Source organism: Hyperolius riggenbachi, chromosome 3 (genome assembly GCF_040937935.1).
Source record: "Hyperolius riggenbachi isolate aHypRig1 chromosome 3, aHypRig1.pri, whole genome shotgun sequence".
Classification (NCBI taxonomy): Eukaryota; Metazoa; Chordata; class Amphibia; order Anura; family Hyperoliidae; genus Hyperolius; species Hyperolius riggenbachi.
The window spans coordinates 472,475,250-472,498,049 of NC_090648.1; the positions used below are offsets into that span (position 1 = coordinate 472,475,250).

Genomic DNA, 22,800 nt, shown 5'->3' on the forward strand with positions numbered 1-22,800 from the left:
TACTGGTAACCGATATGGAACCAAACCCTTAGGCCCAATTCACATCTGAGCGCTTTGCCGGTGATTTCGGCAAACCGCTCAAGCGCTAGTGCCATAATACCCTATGGGTCCGTTCTCACTTGGGCGATTTGCATTAATCGCCGGCAATTAACGCAAATCACCAAACAAAAATTTGTATCCTGCACCATTTTCAGGCGATTTCCCAGCGATCGCGTTTAGTGCTATAGAAGCAGTAGTCGCGATTGTGAATAATCGCCAATTGTGAATTTTTTCGCAGTAATCGCCAAAAATCGCCAGAGCAAAACGCTAGCAAAAGCACTAGCGGTTAGCAAGTGTGAATGGGGCCTTACCCCAGCTCTAAGTACCAGAGATCCTGGTAACACATTCCTTACTACAGCTCTGGGTAACAGCGAAGCTGGTAATATGTGGTGGTGCATCTTCTCCCCTCCAAATACCAGAGAACACGTTCCTCACGCGCAAAGTTGCCACACTGGGGGATTAAATTATCAGCTTGTACTGCATGTGTTGATGAATTAAGGCAAACCTGAGACAGTGTTAAAATAAAAAGTTGGATACTTACCCAAGAAGAGGGACGCCTCTGGGTCCTTCAGAAGTTCCCCAACATGCTCCTTCGGACCACCGCTGCTGCCAGGACCCCTTGACAGTTTACAGTCGTGCTCATCTTTATGCCCAAGTGCAGTTGCAAACTGTCAGAGAATTCTGGGCAGCAGCAATCTACTTTTAGACCCCCATTGATAAATCTGCCCCAGTATTGCTAATCGTGATGCTTTATTAGAATATAATTCCCAAAAAACTTTTCTAATTTAGTTTAGGTAAAGACAGAAGGGGCTAGAACCTGTTGTGAGATTTTACTGCCATCTGTGTCTCCGCTGGGAAGCCCTTCTCTTGCTTCCGGCGCTAGTCTAGTTAAGGGAACCCACTGCCGCTGCCTGCTCGGGCAACTTAATCTCGACCGCTAATTTGTAAGAAATCGGGGGCCCATCAGGGAACACTATAATCACCACCAACCAAATAGGTTTAGTAAAGTTGTGCGAGTGTTGGGGTTGGCTAATCGAGCACTGTACCCAAAGCCAAGCAGACAAAGACCACAGGCAAACAGGGCTGTGGAGTCAGAGCAATTTTTGGGTACCTTGAGTCAAAGTCGGTGATTTCATAAACTGAGGGGTGGGATGATTTTTGTACCCCCTCCAATGTGGAGTTAGAGTAGAGGAGTCAGAGCAAATTTGGGTACCTAGAGTCAGAGGTTTCATAAGAGTTGGAAGTTTTTTGTACTGACTCCACAGCCCTACGGGAAAGGGTCTTGGTGTGCAATTTTAGTGTTTCCCGCTTGGTCCCCCATTCTTACAAAAAGTTAGTGCATATGACCAAATCGCAACGAGCAGGGAGCGGCTGTTGGTCTATGAGGTTTCCTGCTATGGCCCCTCAACTAGCCTAGCGTCGCGATTCCGGTCTCTAAAACGTCTATGGCTTTAAACAATACCAGTTGACTGGCTGCTCTGCTGATCTCTTGGTCAGCAGTAGTGTCTGAATCACACACCTGAAACAAGCATGCAGCTAATCCAGGCAGACTTCAGTCAGCGCACCTGATCTGCTGCCTGCTTGTTCAGGGTCTGTGGCTAAAAGTTTTACATACAGAGGATCAGCAGGACAGCCAGGAAATCAGCATGTTTTAAAAGGGAAATTAGTATGGCAGCCCCCATATTCTTCTAACATCATGTGCGCTTTAAAGTCAATGGGAATTGTTCCTTAAAAAAAAAAAAAAGCCAGATACTTAACTAAGTAGAGGGATGGCTCTGGGTCCTATAGTAGAGCCTTCCCGCTGCTCTCCTGGCCCCCTGTTAAAGCGGACCCAAACCAAACATTTTTTTTTTATTCAAAATATTTAGTTGCACCACTCTGACACATACAAAGATAAATAAACACTCCTTCAAGCCTATGGGCATTTCAGTGCAAGCTTTTCACCCTTCTCTTTTCATAACTAGGGTTATACAGGTGGCAGCAATTAGCAATTCCTCCTTTGCTGGACACCACCTACTCCACCAGTTTGCCGGATTCTGTTCCGGCAATATGAAAGGAAGGGAGGGGTTCCTCCAATAAATGTAAAATATTTTAAATTTGTCATCATGCCGCTGAAAAAAGGCTGCTATTTATTATTATAATTTAGAAAATAGATTTTATTTCTGAAATCGTGTATTTTTAATTTGGGTCCACTTTAAGCACTAGCTGTCGCCTTTGAATCCCCCCAACCACTGGGTACTTCGAAAGTCTTCAGCAGCCGAGTCCTCCCAAAGATAGGCGGCTCCATACTGCATAAGAGAGGGCGCTCGCGCGGTATGAAGCAGGCCATCTTCGGGAGGACTCCTGAAAACTCCTTTCGATGGCAGAGACAGCAGTATTTGACCAAATTGGACGACTACTGCTACAGAGGAGGCAGCACTGTGTCCTATAGAGTCTTCCCTTTCCTTATGTAAGTATAAGTACTAAGGGTACAATGATTAATTTGCATATATTCAGCAGTGTTGCTCTGGGAGACATCTCAAGCTCACTCCAACCTGAATTATTGCAAATTCTTTCTGTTTTAGGAAAGCAAACTTTTGTTTTTCTTAACATCTTAGTAAGGGGGCTTTTAGGACCATTGTAGTCCCTTACACACTCCAATGAGTTCTGGGTCACCATGAGCTTGCTGGTTAGTGTGTGCCTTATGTAAGTATCTGGCTTTTTTTTTTTAAGGAAGGATTCTCATTGACTTTAACAGGAGCTTACTTAGTCCTGTACTCAGGAAATAAGGGGCAGTAATAATAGCCTGTGTTCCTGCTAGAGAGATAGCCACTTATGTGTCAGGACAGGAAGGGAGGAACATTCACTGAGATGGGGACAATACCATTACTTGAAACAAAACCACTGAGAGTCTATCTCCCCTTCAGCACTGATGGGAGCTCCTTGTATGAGAGCGTATACCCGCCACAGGGCACTCTGGGAGGACAGTGCAGAGTTTCCCCAGTAACCAGATAAGAGTCACACAGTTCACTTCAGTCCCAATTTAGCCCATAGTACCACACTCACCTCTCCTCCATCCGGTTCCCTCCGCCCCACCTCTCACAACCGGCCTGCTCTCTGATTGGCCAGGCTTTCACCGCCGGCGTGCTCTGTGATTGGCCGCGAGTTGAGAATGCTCAACCTGGCCATTGGCCGGATTCTCACAGCCGCTCTGGTCGCTGATTGGCCAGTGATGAGGCGCGCCGGCATTGGTTGGCCGCAGGAGCGGAGCTGCGCTGCGTGTTTCCGGGAGACGTGGCCGCCTCTACCGGCCGCTCTGTCCATTGGTACCCCGGAGAGCCGCCAGCATGATTTCCCTCACCGATACCCAGAGTAAGAGGGGAGGGGGGTATCACGTGACCTGCGCCCCCACCCTGCGCATGCTACCCCATTACACCCCTAACCGGCCTGGGGAGTGGGAGGAGGGATATCAAGTGACTGAAACTTCCTTCCATACAGGGCAGCTCAGCATCAGCCACCCTGACTGACAGCCCTCCACGTCACCTGCTCGACTGACACTGAGAATAGGAGGGGGAGGTGTGGTAGCATGTCTATCAGAATTTGCATCTTATAGGAGAAGATGCTAGGCTGAGGAGAGGGAAGGTTAGTAGTGAGGCAGAGGAGAGGGGCAAGTTAGTGCTAGACAGAGAAGAGGGGCAGGTTAGTGTTAGACAGAGAAGAAGGGCAGGCTAGTGTTAGGCAGAGGGGAGGTTGGTGTAAGGCAGGGGAGGTTATTAGGGAGAAGGGAGGGGAGGTTAGTGTTAGAAGAGGTGGAGGTTAGTGTCAGGCAGGGGGGAGGTTAGTGTCAGGCAGGGGGGAGGTTAGTGTTAGGCAGAGGGGAGGTTAGTGTTAGGCAGGGGAAAGGGGAGGTTATTAGGGAGAAGGGAGGTAGTGTTAGGCAAAGGGGAGGTTAGTGTTAGAAGAGGTGGAGGTTAGTGTCAGGCAGGGGGGAGGTTGGTGTTAGGCAGCGGAGGTTAGTGTTAGGCAGCGGAGGTTAGTGTTAGGCAGGGGAGGTTAGTGTTAGACTGGGGAGAGGGGAGGTAGTGTTAGGCAAAGGGGAGGTTAGTGTTAGAAGAGGTGGAGGTTAGTGTCAGGCAGGGGAGAGGGGAGGTTAGTGTTAGTCAGATGGGAGGTTATTTTTAGGCTGAGCAGAGGGGGAGGTTGGTGTTAGGCAGAGGAGAGGGGAGATTATTAAAGAGAACCCGAGGTGTGTTTAAAGAATGTTATCTGCATACAGAGGCTGGGTCTGCCTATACAGCCCAGTCTCTGTTGCTATCCCAAACCCCCCTAAGGTCCCCCTGCACTCTGCAATCCCTCATAAATCACAGCCGGGCTGTGTTTACATCTGTAGTGTCAGTCTCAGCTGCTCCCCCGCCTCCTGCATAGCTCCGGTCCCTGCCCCCGTCCCTTCCCTCCAATCAGCAGGGAGGGAAGGGATGCAGGTGGGGACTGGAGTTCTGCAGGAGGCGGGGAGAGCAGCAGACTGACACTATAGAGATAAACACAGCCAGCTCTGACAGGCTGTGTGTCAGCAGCGCGGCTGTGATTTATGAGGGATTGCAGTGTGCAGGGGGACCTTAGGGGGGTTTGGGATAGCAACAGAGGCTGGGCTGTATAGGCAGATCCAGCCTCTGTATGCAGATAACATTCTTCAAACCCACCTTGGGTTCTCTTTAAGCATAGGAGAGATTACTATAAGGCAGAGTAGAGGGGAGATTAGTGTAAGGCAGAGGAAAGGTTAATGTTAGGCCGAGGGGAGATTAGTGTAAGGCAGAGGAGAAGGGAGGCTAGTGTTAGGCAGAGGGGAGGGGAATTTAGTGTAAAGCAGAGGGGGAGGTTAGTGTTAGGCAGAGGGGAGGGGAAATTAGTGTAAAGCAGAGGGGGAGGTTAGTGTTAGGCAGAGGATTGGTGGTAGGTAGTTTTAGGGTGACACCTAAAACTCTCCCAGACTTACACTCACAGGGCAAGAGGATGTATACATTGCTGACACCTCCACTTCCCCCATGTCATCTGGCTGCCTAATACATCCTCCCCCCCCCCCCCCCATACATGACACCCCCATAGTCCACCCATTCCCATCATTATTTGATGACCCATACTTGACTAAATGCTAGGCAAAGCTGTGTATCAAGTGACTGACCACTTGTAATCTCCCACCATGTGACAGACAGACCAATGCCATAATACCATGTCCGTTTGCATTGCTGGCTGATATCCCAACCCAGCGTCCCAATTTACCAAAAATTATTGCCTGATCAACACAGAAGATCAATTTGAGATATGACATGCCTATCAACCTCATCACACAACTACCTGCCCAATATTTCTCCTCACTCAGCTTCATACATTTCAGCTTCAGTATTCTCCCATCTAAGGATGTTGTCCTTAAAGGGAAGGTTCAGGGAGGGGAGGGGGGAAATAAAAATCCATATCCACTTACCTGGGGCTTTTTCCAGCCCGTGGCAGGCAGGAGGTGCCCTCGTCGCCGCTCCGCAGGCTCCCGGTGGCCGACCCGGTTGCCAGGTCGGGCTCTTCTGCGCTCCAACGACGGGCTCTTCTGCGTCCCACGCGGGCGCGCTGACGTCCTCCGGGCTGTACTGCGCAGTCGCAGAGCTACTGCCTGCGCAGTACAGCCCGGATGACGTCAGCGCGCCCCCGCGAGGCGCAGATTGGAGCGCAGAAGAACCCGACCTGGCAGCCTGGCCAGGTCGGGTCAGCCACCGGAGACGACCGTAAGCCTCTGGAGCGGCGGCGAGGGCACCTCCTGCCTGCCACAGGCTGGAGGAAGCCCCAGGTAAGTGGATATGGATTTTTATTTTTTTCTCCCTCCCTGAACCTTCCCTTTAAGTTGAGTGATTTCTAAAGTTAAGGATTCAATCCTTAAAATAACGTTAAAAAGACTTTGTAACAAAATGTTGAGCCTTATTTCTTCTATCCTATATGTTCCTATAGCTGTTCTAATGTGATCTGTCTTACTGCAGCCTTTCCTATTTGCACAGTAGCTGTATTATCTCTGTTATATGATCTAATCTTCTCTCCTCTGTCAGCTCTTTTGGGCTGAGGCAGTCAGGCTGGAATGTGCTGTGCTGCTTGTGATTGGATAGAAGCTATACACACCCTCTCCAGGCCCCCTGCACACTCTGTATGACTCACACACGGAGCTCCTCTCAGCGTAGCACTTGCTATGTCTTTTGTTTGTAAACACTGCATAAAAATCACTGTGGGAGGCGCCCTTACGGATCAGAATATACAGCACAATAAAAAATAAAGATATATCAAGGGTAAGCGTAATACGTCTTACCGGGTACGAAGACTCAAACACATAAGGTAGTAAATTCGTATTTATTTATTGTCCCTAGTGCAATAAATAAATACGAATTTACTACCTTATGTGTTTGAGTCTTCGTACCAGGTAAGACGTATTACGCTTACCCTTGATATATCTTTATTTTTTATTGTGCTGTATATTCTGATCCGTAAGGGCGCCTCCCACAGTGGTTTATACTAAACTACCTCACGGTGTGGGGTCTTATCATTATAGTCTTATAGTGGTAATTTTTGCTTCCGGGAACGGCGACCGACAAGGCCGAGTGGAGACGGTACTTCTCCACATGCTCTGTTAGTGGTTGCTGAAAAAGCAACCCAGAATTGTGAGTATAATTTCACTACAATAGATCAATTTACACAACGATAATATTCGATATCGGGCTCCCGGTGTCCTTGTGTTTTTCTGTTTCTACTAGTCTACTGCATAAAAATGGCAATTACAAGCCAGGATTGCAGCAGGCAGAAGCATAAACAGCACAGAGGGGCCCAGGAGTACAGATTCTCTTTAAATATTCAATCCTTAAAATAACAGAGTTCTAAATTTAAAGACAGGGAACTATATGCAATTAACTTTTCCTCCTGAGTTTTCTCCTAGGTGATATTTTCAAACTTATCAATAAAATGCCTTTTAAGCCATGCAAAGTGATAAAACGTTATTTTAAATAGAACATGAAAAAATTATGTACTAGGAAAAAAACTCTGGAGAAAAAGTGAATTGCATATGGGCCAGGATGTTAATTCACAGAGAGGAATGCAAATGATAACAACTGTAACATGTGTGAGGATTATCACCAGGCTTGAGCTGTCATTGGGCTCTATTCACAATAAGCAGTTCGGTAAAATCATTTTGGATGGTAAAATACCTCATGTGGTATTTTACACTATTTTTCCAACTTAACTAAATTTTTCCCCCATGAGGCAGAAGTTTGGTAATTTACTGAACAAACTGCCTCAATTTACTAAGCCCTGGTTGGTAAGTGTCACTTACCAGCCTTCTAGCAGGGCAGCAGGCAGGGAGCTGTGTGTGTGTGACTCAGAGGTTTTCTGTCCAATGCAGCCTCATCTCTTTAGATGTGCTGCAGCTACCAGAGAGAGCGCTTCTGTATGCTGCTATACAAAGATGCACATGTAAAGGGATACCTGCAGAATTGTCTGTTTCCTCTGATTTGATACTGTGAAAGACTCACCCGATACCACATTGCATCAAATCAGAGTGAGAAGCAGGCTGTGTGGCTCTCCCTATTGGCTGCCTATCTCTCCCCAAAGGCTCTGTCAAATCTACCTCACAGAGACAGCATGGGGAGAGTTATCGGCTGCTGTGAGCTGGAGAAAACACTTTTGGCTGATAAATTACATTCGGAAATCATCGGCCATCATTCATAAACGTGTTGTCGGTAAAGAGAATCTGTGCGGGAAAACACCGCTGTCTGTGTTTTAGACTTCTGGCTGCTCATTCATAAAAATGTATCCAGTTGCGATAGCAGTGCGGAGATTCCCTGAACTAGGCTGGCGGTAGGCAGGCGGCAGGCTTGCGGAAGCACAGGAAGCTGCGGAGTTGATACATTTCTCCATGTTCCGCTCTACTGCAGCTGCCTGGGAGGTCTGTGTCTCCATTAACTTAACTTAACATTGTTATCGCCACATCAGAGGGAGCGGTATTTCCCGTCCTCATACCGCTTGCGTAATTCTTTATGAATCAACATTTTGTTACATTTGTTACGAAAATCACCGCACAAGGCGGTGATTTATCGCTCTGCTCGGTAATGTCAGCTGGTCATGCAGAAAGAGCCTTTATGAATGCCGAATTTGCTAAGTGTTCGGTAAAAGTCGGCTGTTTTAAGCATTTTCGCATGCGGAAATGCTTTATGAATGATAGCCTTTGTGAATTGGCATTTCCCGAGGTAATTACCGCACAAGTCTGTAATTTACCTCACTACTCGGGAACTCTGATTTTCTGTGCTGTAATAGGGTTAGTGAATTGTAACGTGGGAAGGTGATCGGTAAAATCAGCTGTTTTCAGCGTTACTGAATGCGGTAATGCTTTGTGAATAGAGCCCATTGAGTGGAGTGTTACTAAAGACTTAAGTGTAAAGTGAAGCTTTTTGCCTTATTTTTTTTCTAGTATTTGCAGAATGGGACTCTGTATAGAGAGACATTTACTCAGCAGGCACACAGAGAGGGAGAGCGAGAGACACACACTCACTCACTCTCGCCAATGCTCTCTCCAGAAATATTTTCTATCCGGGCGGCATGAAAAAGTAGCCGGGTGGGGCACAATGGGGAAATACAGGGCAGGTGCAACTCTGCTTACAGCATAGTAGGATGGCAGCTGGGTGCTCATCAAAATTAGCCAGGTGGAGCACCCGGCTAAAAGAGCCTGGGGAGAACACTGCACTCTCTCTCTCTCTCTCATTCCCTGGCTGTCCTACACAGGCTAGCTGTACATCCTGCCTGAATGTGCTCTTCCCCTCCCTATCTGCTGCATGTTAGAATAACTACAGAGGTGATAACTTAACCAGCTGAGCGGTCTGGACGAGCTTAGCTCGTCCAACACCGCCAGAGGCTGCCGCTCAGGCCCTGCTGGGCCGATTTTCACCAAATAAAAAGCAGCACACGCAGCCGGCACTTTGCCAGCCGCGTGTGCTGCCTGATCGACGCTGCAGCGCGGCGATCCGCCGCGTGCAGCGGCGAAAGAGGGTCCCCCCAGCCGCCCGAGCCCAGCGTAGCCGGAACAAACAGTTCCGGCCAGCGCTAAGGGCTGGATCGGAGGCGGCTGACGTCAGGACGTCGGCTGACGTCCATGACGTCACTCCGCTCGTCGCCATGGCGACGAGGTAAGCGAAACACGGAAGGCCGCTTATTGCGGCCTTCCGTGTTACTTCTGGCCGCCGGAGGCGATCGGAAGAACGCCTCCGGAGCGCCCTCTAGTGGGCTTTCATGCAGCCAACTTTCAGTTGGCTGCATGAAATAGTTTTTTTTTTATTTAAAAAAAACCCTCCCGCAGCCACCCTGGCGATTTAATCAGAACGCCAGGGTGGTTAAAGTGGACCCAAATTAAAAATACAAGATTTCAGAAATAAAATCTATTTTCTAAATTATAATAATAAATAGCAGCCTTTTTTCAGCTGCATGATGACAAAAATAAAATATTTTACATTTATTGGAGGAACCCCTCCCTTCCTTTCATATTGCTGGGAAAGAATCCGGCAGACTGGTGGAGTAGGTGGTGTCTGGCAAAGGAGGAATTGCTAATGGCTGCCACCTGTATAACTCTATGAAAAGAGAAGGGTGAAAAGTATGCACTGAAATGCTCATAGGCTTGAAGGAGTGTTTATTTATCTTTGTATGTGTCAGAGGGGTGCAACTAAATATTTTGAATTAAAAAAAAAAATGTTTGGTTTGGGTCCGCTTTAAGGACTGGAGTGATAAGACAACACTCTCACTGTAAAAGCTTACATGTTAATAAGGCAAACTTATTTAGTGAATTAACACTTAAAATTTGGATTGATGTGCGGTGACAAGTTTTCACTTGCCTTATTATCACCAGCATCATCTTAGTGAATTGTTGCTAATCTACTTCTCTCACATAAACGTCACACCTAACAATCCAAACACCATAATCTAGCACTGCATCTTCCCACATCATTGCCTGCAGATACTAAGGGGTAGATGTGTGAAATGTATAAAGTGTATCAATATATAACCACACGGGGGTTGGTACGTCATATCTGGCATTATGGGAAATGCTTACATCCTCTGTCATCTTATTGCTTTCAAAGTCACCTGCGGACGTTTCACGCCACTACATGTCTCTGTACACATAGGGGTCTTTCATAGACACCTGGATGACACCAGTGCAGGATGTAATGGACATTCTAACAGCAGAGATAGGACAACACTACAACTTAACAGAAGACCTAGCTCTCGGCACACTATATCAAGAAAGAAAATAGTTGTATGTGGCAATTATCTTTAATTATCTCTAAAAACTACATTGTAGTGCTGGTTGAGTTTACTGCTCAGTTTGCATTGCAAAATAATTCTGGATATGAACTCACTGCCCATTCAAGTATATGGGGCTGTTCACAGTACTGAACTGTAATGAATTGCGTTATTCTAACTCTGCATGCAGGCTTTGTATTAAAGTCTCTGTCTAGTCACAATTGCAGTTCACGCTCATTATAATGTGTGTATTATGCAACTGGCCACTGTGAACCTAACCTAAAGCTCTGACTAGCTTTCTTCTCCTGTGCCATAGCTTGTTCTTCTCATCTACATAGGTTTACACACTTATTGCATATGCTGAGTGTAATGTTGGTGTTTTATAAGTCACAATAGCCTTACAATACTGCCCGACAGCAGTGCAAGAGCTCTGCAACCTCTGAACTGTCCTGTTACCCATTATGGTGGGAGTAGTAGTCCCTCCTCATCAGTTAGGCTGGTTGGAGAAGGTAAGCTTTTTCCCAGCATTAGTTCAGGTGAACCTGTATAGGGAGTTGTGACCTTCTAAGAAGTATTGCTGGGAAAGTTCAGCTCCTAGAACAACTGTGCAGCTGGTGACATAAAGTCCTGCTAATCTCACACTCAGTACAGATGGCCTGTGTCCTATATTTCCTTTCATTGCATCACAAGGTTGAAAAATGCTGTTCTGTTTTTCAGTTCCTGCAGAAATGCGATTTCAAGAGGCTTTCATTTTTTTATTCTATACAGAATAGAATTCACTATGCCTCACCTATTGTAAGTAAAGGTTTAGGCGCTAGTCTACTTTAAGGGACCCAGCAGGAAACCTCATAGGGAAATTCAGGTAACGTGATTGGCTGGACGGCACCCTCTCCAACTGCTAGGTTTCCTGTAGGTTGCAGTAAACTACACCCACATTATTTGGCCGATCACAATGCTTGGTGCTGTAGAGTGTCCTGTGATTGGAGAACTGCTCCCTACAAAGTTTTTGCTGGGTCCCCTAAAGTAGACTAACGCCAAGGTCTATTCTGGTGGTTGAACTCTCACGGGATTCCTATTTCTCTTGGGAATACCAGCTGTGTGATCCCTTCCTATAGTTCCTACCTCAGCTCCTTTTCACTGTAGTCTTTTAGATATCTCCCCCCCCCCCCCCCCCCCCCACCATGATGTTTTCCGCTACACTTTTTTTGTTTAGAGCTGGAAACCAGGGCTGTGGAGTCGGAGTCGGGGCAATTTTGGGCACTCGGAGTTGGGAGTCGGATGATTTTTGTACAAAATCCACATCCCTGTTAAGTATTAGACTAAGGAGTCGGAGCCATGTTGGGTACCCGGAGTCGGAGTTGGAGTCGTGGTTTCATAAACTTTGGAGTCGGAAGATTCTTGTACCGACTCCACAGCCCTGCTGGAAACTCAGGGTTGCATAAATCTTACCACCAGAGTCCCAACTCAACAAGATGTAGAAGAATTCAGCAGAGGCAGCCTTAGTAATGGGCATGGGTAGATGTGCAGAAATGAAAACTTAGGAGCTCAGCGATCTCACCACCAGGATTCCAAGAGATAGAAGATACTGTCTAAGCTTAAAGAGAATCTGTATTGTTAAAATCGCACAAAAGTAAACATACCAGTGCGTTAGGGGACATCTCCTATTACCCTCTGTCACAATTTCGCCGCTCCCCGCCGCATTAAAAGTGGTTAAAAACAGTTTTAAAAAGTTTGTTTATAAACAAACAAAATGGCCACCAAAACAGGAAGTAGGTTGATGTACAGTATGTCCACACATAGAAAATACATCCATACACAAGCAGGCTGTATACAGCATTCCTTTTGAATCTTAAGAGATCATTTGTGTATTTCTTTCCCCCTGCAGCTATCTTCCACTGAAGTGTCAGGCTGTTTCTTCCTGCAGAGTGCAGACAGCTCTGCCTGTATGTAATTCTTCAGTATGTGAAAGCCCAGCCAGCTCAGAGGAGGATTTATCCAGCTTGTAAAAGATAAGAGAGAAGAGAGAAGCTGCTCTAATCCTAAATAACACACAGGCAGTGTGCATAGAGGGGCCTGGAGGGGGGAGTGCATAGCAGAACCACAACACTGAAGAACTTGGCAGCCTTCCAGACACAGGCCGACAAGTCTGACAGGGGAAATAAACATTGATTTATTACAGAGACTGTGATAGTACAAAGTGCTGCAGTAAGCCAGAACACATTAGAATAGATTTTGGAACTTGTAGGATGATAAAAAACAGGATGCAATTTTTGTTACGGAGTCTCTTTAACAGTATCAAAACTCTAAAATATTTTAGCAGTGGACTGACCCTTACATACAGTGGGGTTGGTAAATACTATCTTTGCTCATTACCTGTTCTCCTCACTGTAGAGATTGGCATGGGCCTGACTGGCTTTGGCATCTTCTTCCTGTTCTTTGGCATGCTGCTGTTCTTCGACAAGGCCCTACTAGCCATTGGAAACGTAAGTTTTATTTATTTATTTTAGTATTTATATAGGGTTTATATAGGGTCAACATATTAAGCAGCGCTGAGTATATTGTGAGTGTAAGTAAGTGAGGGAAACTGTTTATACTGTTGGTTTGGGTGGGGGGGTGTTGATGATGATGTTGATGGTATTTTGAGAAAGAGTAGACTGGTGAAGATAATCAAGATCATATATCTGCCAACACACTGCTGCCTGGCTCCTCCTGATGTTGATGGTATTTTGAGAAAGAGTAGACTGGTGAAGAAGATCAAGATCTTCTATCTGCCAACACTACTGCCTGGCACCTCCTTGCATCACTGTGGGACTCACAATGCCCTGACATCCCCTTTCCCTGGGCTTTACCTTCCTCCCATGGAGAACAGTGTACAGGAATTTGAGTTGCAGACTAGCTTCCCCACAATACCTCATGCCACAGTCCAGAATCCCCCACAGTGACATTACACAATGCCATGTCTCCATCACTACTAATCTCTATCATAGCCACACGTCTGTTGTCCAACAGAATGGTAGGAAGCAGTCGGCTGCTGTAACCACCCCCTCTACCTCCACAAATAGTGAATGGAAGGGGTGATTAAAAGACAACTGAAGTGAGAAGAATATGAATGCTGCCATATTTATTTCCTTTCAAACAATACCAGTTGTGTGGCAGTCCTGCTGATCTATTTGGCTGCAGTGGTGACTGAACACCAGAAACAAGCATACAGCTAATCTAGTCAGATTTGAGAATATTGTCAGAAACCCCTGATCTGCTGCATGCTTGTTTGGGGTCTATGGCTAAAGGTATTGGAGGCAACAGATCAGCAGGACAGCCAGGCAACGGGTATTGCTTAAAAGGAAATAAATATGGCAGCCTCCATATCCTTCTGGCTACAGTTGACCTTTGACATGCAAGCGCAGTGTTCTCCCCAAGCTCTTTTAGCTGGGTGCTCCACCCGGCTAGTTTTGGTGAGCACCCGGCTGTCATCTGCTCACCTCCTCCTATTCTGTAAGCAGAATTGCTCACAGAAGCACTGGCCCTGCATTCTCTCATCTCACCCCACCCGGCTACTTTTTCATGCCACCCGGCTGGAAAAAATTTCTGGGGAGAACACTGACTTAGCTAAACCCCTTCCCAATAATGACGACAGGTGAAAGGGCCTCTATAATAATATAAAGGCCCTACGCCAGAAGACAACCGGAAACCAGACAGAAGCCCTCTGGTGATGTAATCTTCCCAGCCTCAAGGGTTTCTGGGATATAGCTGAGGCAGGTGGATACAAGAGGGAGGAATCCAAACAAAAGTCAGGTAGTTTGGCTGAAGCAAAACACATAGAGTACATTTAGAATAAGCATATGGGCTGCCCTCTATGTAATTGGTATGTCTAGAAGTGTGAATGATAGTTCATTTGCTGCTTACTTGTTTTTCTGGCTTTGTAGCAGTCACTGTATCTGAAGTCCAGTTTCACTTTCTGTTAGCAGATGTTTAGCTGACAGAGTGCAGCTGCTTCAGCCTTCTGTACAAAATTAAAGCATTCTTTGTAGTAAAGCGCACTAGTTGCATGTGCTGTATTCAGGGATGTGGTCTACTCCTAAGAGGAATTTGTACTAGTTAAAAAGTACACATAGTCCAGTAGCCAAAGACTTTTTGTTACAAGATCTGTTGGGTTATTACTTCTTATTAATACCACTTTTGGGGAATATTTTCCTCACTTTGTCCTGGTGACAGCTCTCCCTGGAACAGAAAGTTGTGCTAAATCTCTCCAGAAGGGCCAGATAGTTACAAGCTGAGGAATGAACAACCCCTTGTTTCGGTGTTTATTCCTTTCCCTGTCCATTTTCAGCTGATTTCTCCTGACTTCCTTTCCAAGTGATATTCTGGTGTCTTATTGGTTGGGTAGTGATGCTGTGTAATCTCTGATTAGAGCAGTGATGCCATGGGAGGTCTGTTCAGAACAGTGATGCCATGAGTTAACTGATCAGAGCAGTGACGCAGTGCGATATCTGCTTAGAGCAGTGACCTTTTGTGATATCTGCTCAGAGCAGTGAAGTTGTGTGATATCTGCTCAGAGCAGTGACGTTGTGTGACATCTGCTCAGAGCAGTGAAGATGTGTGATATCTGCTCAGAGCAGTGATGCTGTGTGATATCTGCTCAGAGCAGTGATGCAGTGGGATGTCTTACTCAGAGCAGTGATGCAGTGGGATGTCTTACTCAGAGCAGTGATGCAGTGGGATGTCTTACTCAGAGCAGTGATGCAGTGGGATGTCTTACTCAGAGCAGTGATGCAGTGGGATGTCTTACTCAGAGCAGTGATGTCGGGTGAGTCTAGGCAAAGCAGACATTTTTCCTTGCATGCTGCTGGAACAACTGGATTTACAACCTCTTTTCTCCTAGGTCCTGTTTGTTGCTGGCCTGGCGTTTGTAATTGGATTGGAGAGAACATTCCGGTTCTTCTTCCAGAAACACAAGGTTAAAGCCACAGCATTCTTCTTGGGAGGGGTATTTGTGGTCCTCTTAGGCTGGCCACTGATTGGGATGGTGCTGGAGATCTATGGCTTCTTCCTGCTCTTCAGGTAATTTGACCAGCCTGGACTTGGTGAATGAAATATCTGGGCTGTAGAACAGCTTTCTTTCTTCTTCTAGTAAGCTCATGGTGAACCAAAACTCCTAGGAGTATGTAAGGGGCTGGGAGAGACCAAAAAGCCCTCTTACTAAGATGATATGAAAATCAGACGTTAGCCTTCTTAAAACAGAAGGTATTTTTGCGATTCAGATTGAGAGAGCCATATAAATCCTTGCCATGCACTGATGAGGATCAACCGATCTGAAACAGTCTGTATACATGTTGGATTAGTTTGGCTCCGTAATATTAACAAGCTGACACATCATTGCATTCCAGCGGTTCTTAAGGTGTGTTTAGCTATTAACAAAAGGGATGATTAGCATAATCGGCAGTGGTGCATTGTGGGACACCTCAGATCTCACGCCAACCTGAATAATCGCAAATACCTTCTGTTTTAAGAAGGCAAATATCTGTTCTTCTAGTAATGTTTCCTTCTCCCTTTCCTCTTGGGGCTTTTTAGGGAGGCCCTTGTTTTTTTTTAGAAGAGGAAAGGAAAAGGATGCACAATCATACAGTCATACACTCCATACATTCTCCAGTCAGGAAGAGACTTCCTCTAGTGATGTTTTAAAGAGAACCCGAGGTGGGGTTCTGACAGTGCTATCCGGATACAGAGGCAGGGTCTGCCTATATTGCCCAGCCTCTGTTGCTATCCACATCCCCACCTAAGTTCCCCCTGCACTCTGCTATCCCCCATAAATCACAGCTGTGCTTCTCGTCTTGGTGCGAAAAAGATGACCCAGTACCAGCGAAGGGGTTGTGGCAGCCACAGCACAGGTGCTGCAGCTCTGCCCCATTGTATGCACGCCAGCCTAATTACAGTATTAACGCAGCGCGGTACCAAAGGGGTTCAGAGTGTCAAACTTTGTCTAACATTTTGATTCATATAGACTGACACTGTTCTGGACAAGATCCAGCAACATGGCAAAACAGCAGTCTGTGGGGCCAGCAGTGATCAGTGTTTGACAGTTTGATTAGGAGGTAGAGGGAGACAGAAGGCACAAAGCGGCACAGAGGGAGGGACACACAGGGGGGCAGAGGTGACACGGGGGGACTAAAGGAGGCATATGGAGGCAGAGGTGGATTAAAAGAAGAACAGGGCAGAAGAGGTAGCACAAGAGGAGAGAAGGAAGTGCAAGGGGACAGAAAGAGAGGGAGGGCAGTGGGCAGGGGCAGAGGTGGCACAGGGGGACTAAAGGAAGTAATTGGAGACAGGAGGTACAAAGGGGAACCGAAGGACACACGGGGCAGAGGTGGCACGCGGGACAGAAGGAGACACAAAGGGGGACAGAGCGATTGGGGGGGGAGGCACGGAGGGCAGTGACAGCTGCCTGCAACTTACACTATCCAGATGCAGCAGAAGCAAGGGATAAAACACCTGTGGGGGGCTGGCTTATTCCAGGGGTAAGGCTTCCTTTGGGGGCAGGGCTTAATCCAGGGGCATGACACTTTAGACAGTGGCCTGGAATGTCTATGCCTAAAAACGGCCCTGCTGATCAATCATGTTGGTAATGATTTAGTGGCTGGATAGTGTAATGATTAAGAGCCTCTGACACAAGAGAGCAGAGTTCAGATCTCAGCTCTTCCTGTTCAGTAAGCTAGCGCCTATTCAGTAAGGAGACCTTGGGCAAGGCTCCCTAACACTGCTACTGCCTCTAGAGCAGGGATGTCCTACGAGGGACGAGATCCTCACACATTTTTGATACAGCTCAAATGAATTGATGGGTCTGAATCAGGAATGGTGTGGTCCATCAGGTAGAATACATTCCTCTCATTCTTAGTCCATACTAAACACTGGCATGGATCTGGCTCTCCAGGCCTGGAGTTCGACACATGTGCTCTAGAGCAGTGGTTCCCAACCTTTTCCGGCCCGGGGAACACTGTCTGACCACATTTTTCTCCGGGGAACGGCGCGCGGGGGGGGGGGGGGGTGCGGCCCCCGGTTGTTTGCGCGACCTAGCGGACAGTGCCGTGCGCAGCAGGCTATGGGGGGGGGGGGGCCTGGGGTGCGGCTGCATAGCTAGCATAGTTGCCCCAGTGTAGGGAGTTTAGTTGCCTCAGTGTAGCTAGTATAGTGCCCCAGTATAGCCAGAATAGTGCCCCAGTATAGCCGGTATAGTGCTCCAGTATGGCCAGAATAGTGCCCCAGTACAGCTAGTATAGTGCCCCAGTATAGTGCCCCAGGATAGTCAGTATAGTGCCCCAGGATAGTTCCCCCATCCCCGCCGCTGTTATTACCTTAACAGCTGCCGCCCCTCCCCTCTCCGGCGCGTGTATATTTCAAGCAGCGTATCTTCGGCTGCTCTGTGTGATGAGGAAGGAGGCAGGGCAGCGGCTTCCTGTAACGGCGATATGTATCGCCGTTACTATGGAAACCGAGCCCTGCCTCCTGCGCATCACACACAGAGCAGCCGGGAGATACGCTGCTAGAATAAAAACATGCGCTGGAGAGGGGAGAGCGGCCGCTGCTAAGGTAATAGCAGCAGCGGCCGCGGGGATGTGCGGGAGGGGGGATAAGAGGACGGCACACCAGGCAACACCAGACACTGGTTGAAAAACGCTGCTCTAGAGTGTGCCCTAGTGGCTGCAGCTCTGGCGCTTGAGTCCGCCAAGAGAAAAGCACGATATGTTCTGTGTGTGAGTGATATCATACCTTGCATGTTACATGCTTGCAACTGATTCAGGAAGTCTATTATTAGTATACTTACTCCTATATCGATATAAAGCAGAGTTGAGAGTACCATAAATAAAGAAGTCATAGATTTTTATGCCCTGACCCCACAGTCCAGCAGGGATCCCCCCGCGGGGTTCCACCAGAGATGCATGAAACAACCCTGGAATATTAGCTTTGGATGAACTTATGGTGCATATGTGAAATGTTAGGTTTTTTTTTTTTTTTTTGTCTTTAAAAATGGTAAATCTGTGTATGTAGCTTATAGATACTCTCATGGAAGAACTACAACTAATCAGGGATAAGCAAGCCTTGTGGGAGTTTTCTGATGTATGGCAGGATCACTTCTCTCATCACATGAATGGAAGGTTTGCTAGTTGCTGTGTTAGGACCAGTGCACACCAAAACCGCTAGCAGATCCGCAATACGCTAGCGGTTTTGGTAGCTGATTTCAGAGCGATTCTAGGTATGTTTAGAGAGGTTTTCTAAACGTACCTAGCGGTTTTGGGTGCGTTTTTGTGTAGCAGATTACACATATTGTTACAGTAAAAGCTGTTACAGAACAGCTACTGTAACAAAAATGCCTGGCAAACCGCTCTGAACTAGCGTTTTTCAGAACGGTTTGCGGTTTTCCTATACTTTACATTGAGGACGAAACGCTTCCGAAAACCGCAAACGCGCAGCAGGAGGCGCGTTTGCGGCTTGGCAAAAAACGCAAACCGCCGGTGTGCACCATCCCATTGCAATACATTAGACAAGCGTTTTTAGAGGCGGATGCGGCCGGCGGATCGCTCCAAAAACCGCTCGGTGTGCACTGGGCCTTAGACTGAGAGAGCTGTTAAATCTGCCTGCTAGATTCATATTTCTTTTTTCCTTCCTCAGGGGTTTCTTCCCAGTGGTCATTGGTTTCATCCGGAGAGTTCCTGTCTTAGGTTCCATCCTGAATTTACCTGGAATAAGCTCGGTAAGTGAATTCCTGATGAAGGGAACGGTTGCTGCAAAATCCGTCTGGACTGTTGACTTTTGCTCCTTACTCACCAGGTGTCTTTTTGTACCTGGACAGCAGTGGCTGTGCTCAGTAGGTGCAGCATTCTCGGGGAGAGAAATCACACTGCAGAAGATATTGGCCTCAATTTACTAAGATCATGCTGGAGATCAAAATGCTGAAGTTAAGGCAAGAGAAAACTTACCTCCACACAGTGATAGTTATCTTATCTCTTCATTCCTTAAGTTACCTCCTCTGTTGTTGTTTTCACACGCAGTTATTTAACAGCCTGTCTTTAACGTTAGAATTCTGGAGTTATTTTATGGATTGAAGAGTTAACTTAGGCTGGTTTCACACCAGGACGTTGCGGTTTAGGGTACGTTATGGTCGTATAACGTGCCCCAAACGCAACGCCTGGTGCTCTCTAATGTGGACGTCAGAGTGAGCCGCGTTGTGCAGCTCACTCTGGCGTCCGTGATGCGTACTCTTGGACGCATGCGGCATCACGTGGTCCCGCCCGGCCAATCGCCACACAGAGCGGCCGCTCCAGGAAGTAAACACTGCACGTCACTGAGTGCAGTGAATATTAATTAGCCATGTGCCCGGCCGCTCTCCGCTCCTCCCCAACATTACTGCGCATGTCCAAGCAGTCTAACGCGGCTCTGCCGCTTATAAGGTACTGCATGCAGTACGTTCGGTTATGGCGCCGCGTTACTGAGTAACGCAACGTGGGCACTGTGAACAGCCCATTGATTTTTCATTGCTGTGCGGTGGGGTGCGTTACAGGCTGCTCTAACGTGCGCCTGTAACGTCCCACTGTGAAACCAGCCTTAAAGACAGAAGAGTTAACTTTAGGTTTGCCTTAGGTAAAATGTTTCCTGACTACTACATGCCTCATCACCATGGTGATAACTCTAGAAACGTTATTAAAGACAGGAGATAAGCTTAGTGAATTGAGGCCATTGTAGAAATTCCAGCACAAGGCATATCCACATCTGATTGGGTAGAAACTGCACGTAACATGTGTAAAATGTCTCATCTACCACATCCAGTCAGGAGTTCTGTGCCTGAAATAAGCAAAGTGTAATATTTGTCCCCCAGATGCAGATCTGAGCATTGTAGTGTACTGTGAGATAAAATTGACTGAACCAGTGGGAAATGAACAAGAATTGTTTTCCCGGACATCTGAATCTGGGAGCAGCAGTCAGAATTTAAGATCACTATTGTGGTGTCTGTGCGTCCGCCTTGTGGCCAAACACTGATGTGTAACAGCACGATGTAGCTCTTTGTTTAAATACGGTAGATGTTGAAAAAGAAAGCAAAACTAAGGTCTGGGACCCGCAGGAGCTATTTTAGCCATATATAGGAATGCTGAAAAATCGCTTGTCGACTGCCACATCTGTCAAAATGTTACCGCAAGGAAAGTGTGAGCGAGGGCTTTTCCACTAGCTTAAAAAAGATGATCACTGGCGTGTTGCCAAACCGCTAGTGCACCATGATTTACATGTAAATCGCTATGTACTTTTTGATATTTCGCAAATCGCAACCGTCGGGCTTCACGATTATTGGTGTGATCACATTCACTCCCGACGGTTCTTGTCTCAATCACAGCAAGTGGAAAAAGCTTTTCCAAACGCGATTAAACTTGCTAGTGGAAAAAGGGCCCTTACCGGCTGGTCAGAGCTGGAGGTAGATACCGAACACTTTTGTTTGACTTGCCAAACACTGGAATCTTTGTGATTTGCAATTTCTTGAGGTATTTGCAGCACAAGTCAGTAATTTACCTCACTAGTCAGTCATTTTGCTTTTGAGTTCAGTGATGGGTTTAGTGAATTGGCATTTGGCAAGGTGATCAGTAAAATCAGCTGTTCTCTGCATCACTGAATGCGGTAATGCTTAGTGAATTGAGGCCATAGTAGCAGAAAAATCCGAATGATAATTGGAATACTTACAATACTTACAACTTCCATTTTTCTTCAGGCAGGGGACACTTGTCTTTCAGTTTTCCGCATGCATTTTTCGGAGTACTTTTCCTGCACACCAAGTGTGTTTCTATGCAGGAAAGCGCGCACGTTTTTTTTCACATCAGCTAATGTAATTAATAGAGAAAACTGACAAAATGTGCAGAGTCATAGTGCAGAATGTCAGTTTTTTTTTCTGATTTTTTTTTTTTAAAGCCGATTCTAGGCATGTGCCTGGTGATTTTCTATTTATACCTATCGATTTTTGGAGCGTTTTTGTGTAGCATTATTTTTTTTTAAAGAAGAGCTGTCAGATATACTATCTCAGAAAAAAAAAACACACATATAAGTAGATAAATACTTGCTCTACTTACATAACACATGTATTGCACTGTTCACATTTTGATTTTAATGATTTTTTTCTACAGTAAAAAAAGAGAAAATCCTTCTTAGCATTTCCCATTTTAACTGTGGCTATTTTGAAGCCAATCCTGATGTCATTTCCTACCTTAGTTTTCTCTCTGATTTCCCGCCCTTCACTATAGAAAGTGCATTGTCTCAGCATGAGAAATATTGGCCAATCAGAGAGCAACAGAGGTGTGGGAGGGGAAAACAGGAGGGAAAGAGGCTTCAGCCAATCAGGCTACATTAGTTAAAGGAATACTATCAATACCCAAGTGTTCTAAAATGACAATGTACAAATGTCTAAGTAGCTGTGTTAACATTTTCCTACTTTTCATTTTAAATATCAGAGGCAAAAGCTTTAATTCATTTGGCCTCAATTCACTAAGATCATGCTGGAGATAATGAGGCAAGAGAAAACTTACCTCCACACAGTGAGAGAGTAATCTTATCTCTTCATTCCTTAAGTTACCTCCTCTGTAGTTAATTTACCCTGTCTGTAGTTAATTTACCTCCTCTGTAGTTATTTTCACACGCCTGTCTTTAACTCTGGAGTTATTTTAAGGATTGGAGAGTTAACTTAAAGACAGAAGAGTTAACTTTAGGCTTGCCTGAGGTAAAATGTTTCCTGAATACTACATGCCTTATCACCATGGTAACAACTCTAGAAGAGTTATTAAAGACAGGAGATAAACTTAGTGAATTGAGGCCAGTGAGAGTTATTTTATCTCTTCATCCCTTAAGTTACCTCTTCTGTAGTTAATTTACCTCCTCTGTAGTTAATATACCTCCTCTATAGTTATTTTCACAGGCAGTTAATTAACAGCCTGTCTAACTCTGGAGTTATTTTAAGGATTGGAGAGTTAACTTAAAGACAGAAGAGTTAACTTTAGGTTTGCCTGAGGTAAAATGTTTCATGAATACTACATGCCTTATCACCATGGTAACAACTCTACAAACATTATTAAAGACCGGAGATAAGCTTAGTGAATTGAGGCCAATTTGTGTGTAGATTTTAGGTACGTTTGGAATGTCTCATTTGCAGAGGTATGAATCTCTGCAGTCTGACATGCTAAGAACAGTGCAATATTAAAGCAGATTATTTGAAAACAGGCATCAGGTTTCACACAGTACAGTATTTTACAAATGTTTATGTTGCACATAAGATACATTCCCCCTGCTCTCTGTGAGAGAAAGCATTGCCTGTCTCTGACTTACCTCTCTGCACACAGAGTTAACCGATACACTCTGTGAGGGAATTTCCCCCCTCCCCTCATGGCTGAGTCTGCCGTCAGAATTGCCGTCAGAAAAATGATTTGAAGAATTGATTTTATGCCAGACAGTTAC

The 22,800-nt window shown here is 46.1% G+C and overlaps 2 protein-coding genes across 4 annotated transcripts in view; one reads left to right on the forward strand and one right to left on the reverse strand.

Annotated features, from left to right (window-relative positions):
* RECQL (RecQ like helicase) overlaps positions 1-3,109 on the reverse strand; it is a 50,313-nt gene extending 47,204 nt beyond the window's left edge. The window contains exon 1 of one of the 3 annotated variants that reach the window (XM_068278036.1): positions 3,085-3,109. In XM_068278036.1, the coding sequence (XP_068134137.1) occupies positions 3,085-3,095 (11 nt within the window). In that variant the 5' untranslated portion in view covers positions 3,096-3,109. Of the gene's footprint in view, positions 1-2,902; positions 2,926-2,979; positions 3,002-3,084 lie in introns of those variants that run through there. The other 2 variants (XM_068278037.1, XM_068278038.1) reach the window with 2 other exon arrangements.
* A 148-nt stretch (positions 3,110-3,257) lies between these two features.
* Positions 3,258-22,800, forward strand: part of GOLT1B (golgi transport 1B) — a 31,772-nt gene continuing 12,229 nt past the window's right edge. Inside the window, exons 1-4 of the mRNA XM_068278040.1 lie at positions 3,258-3,390; positions 12,718-12,809; positions 15,206-15,384; positions 18,988-19,069. Coding sequence (XP_068134141.1) covers positions 3,366-3,390; positions 12,718-12,809; positions 15,206-15,384; positions 18,988-19,069 — 378 coding nt within the window. The 5' untranslated portion in view covers positions 3,258-3,365. The remainder of the gene's footprint in view (positions 3,391-12,717; positions 12,810-15,205; positions 15,385-18,987; positions 19,070-22,800) is intronic.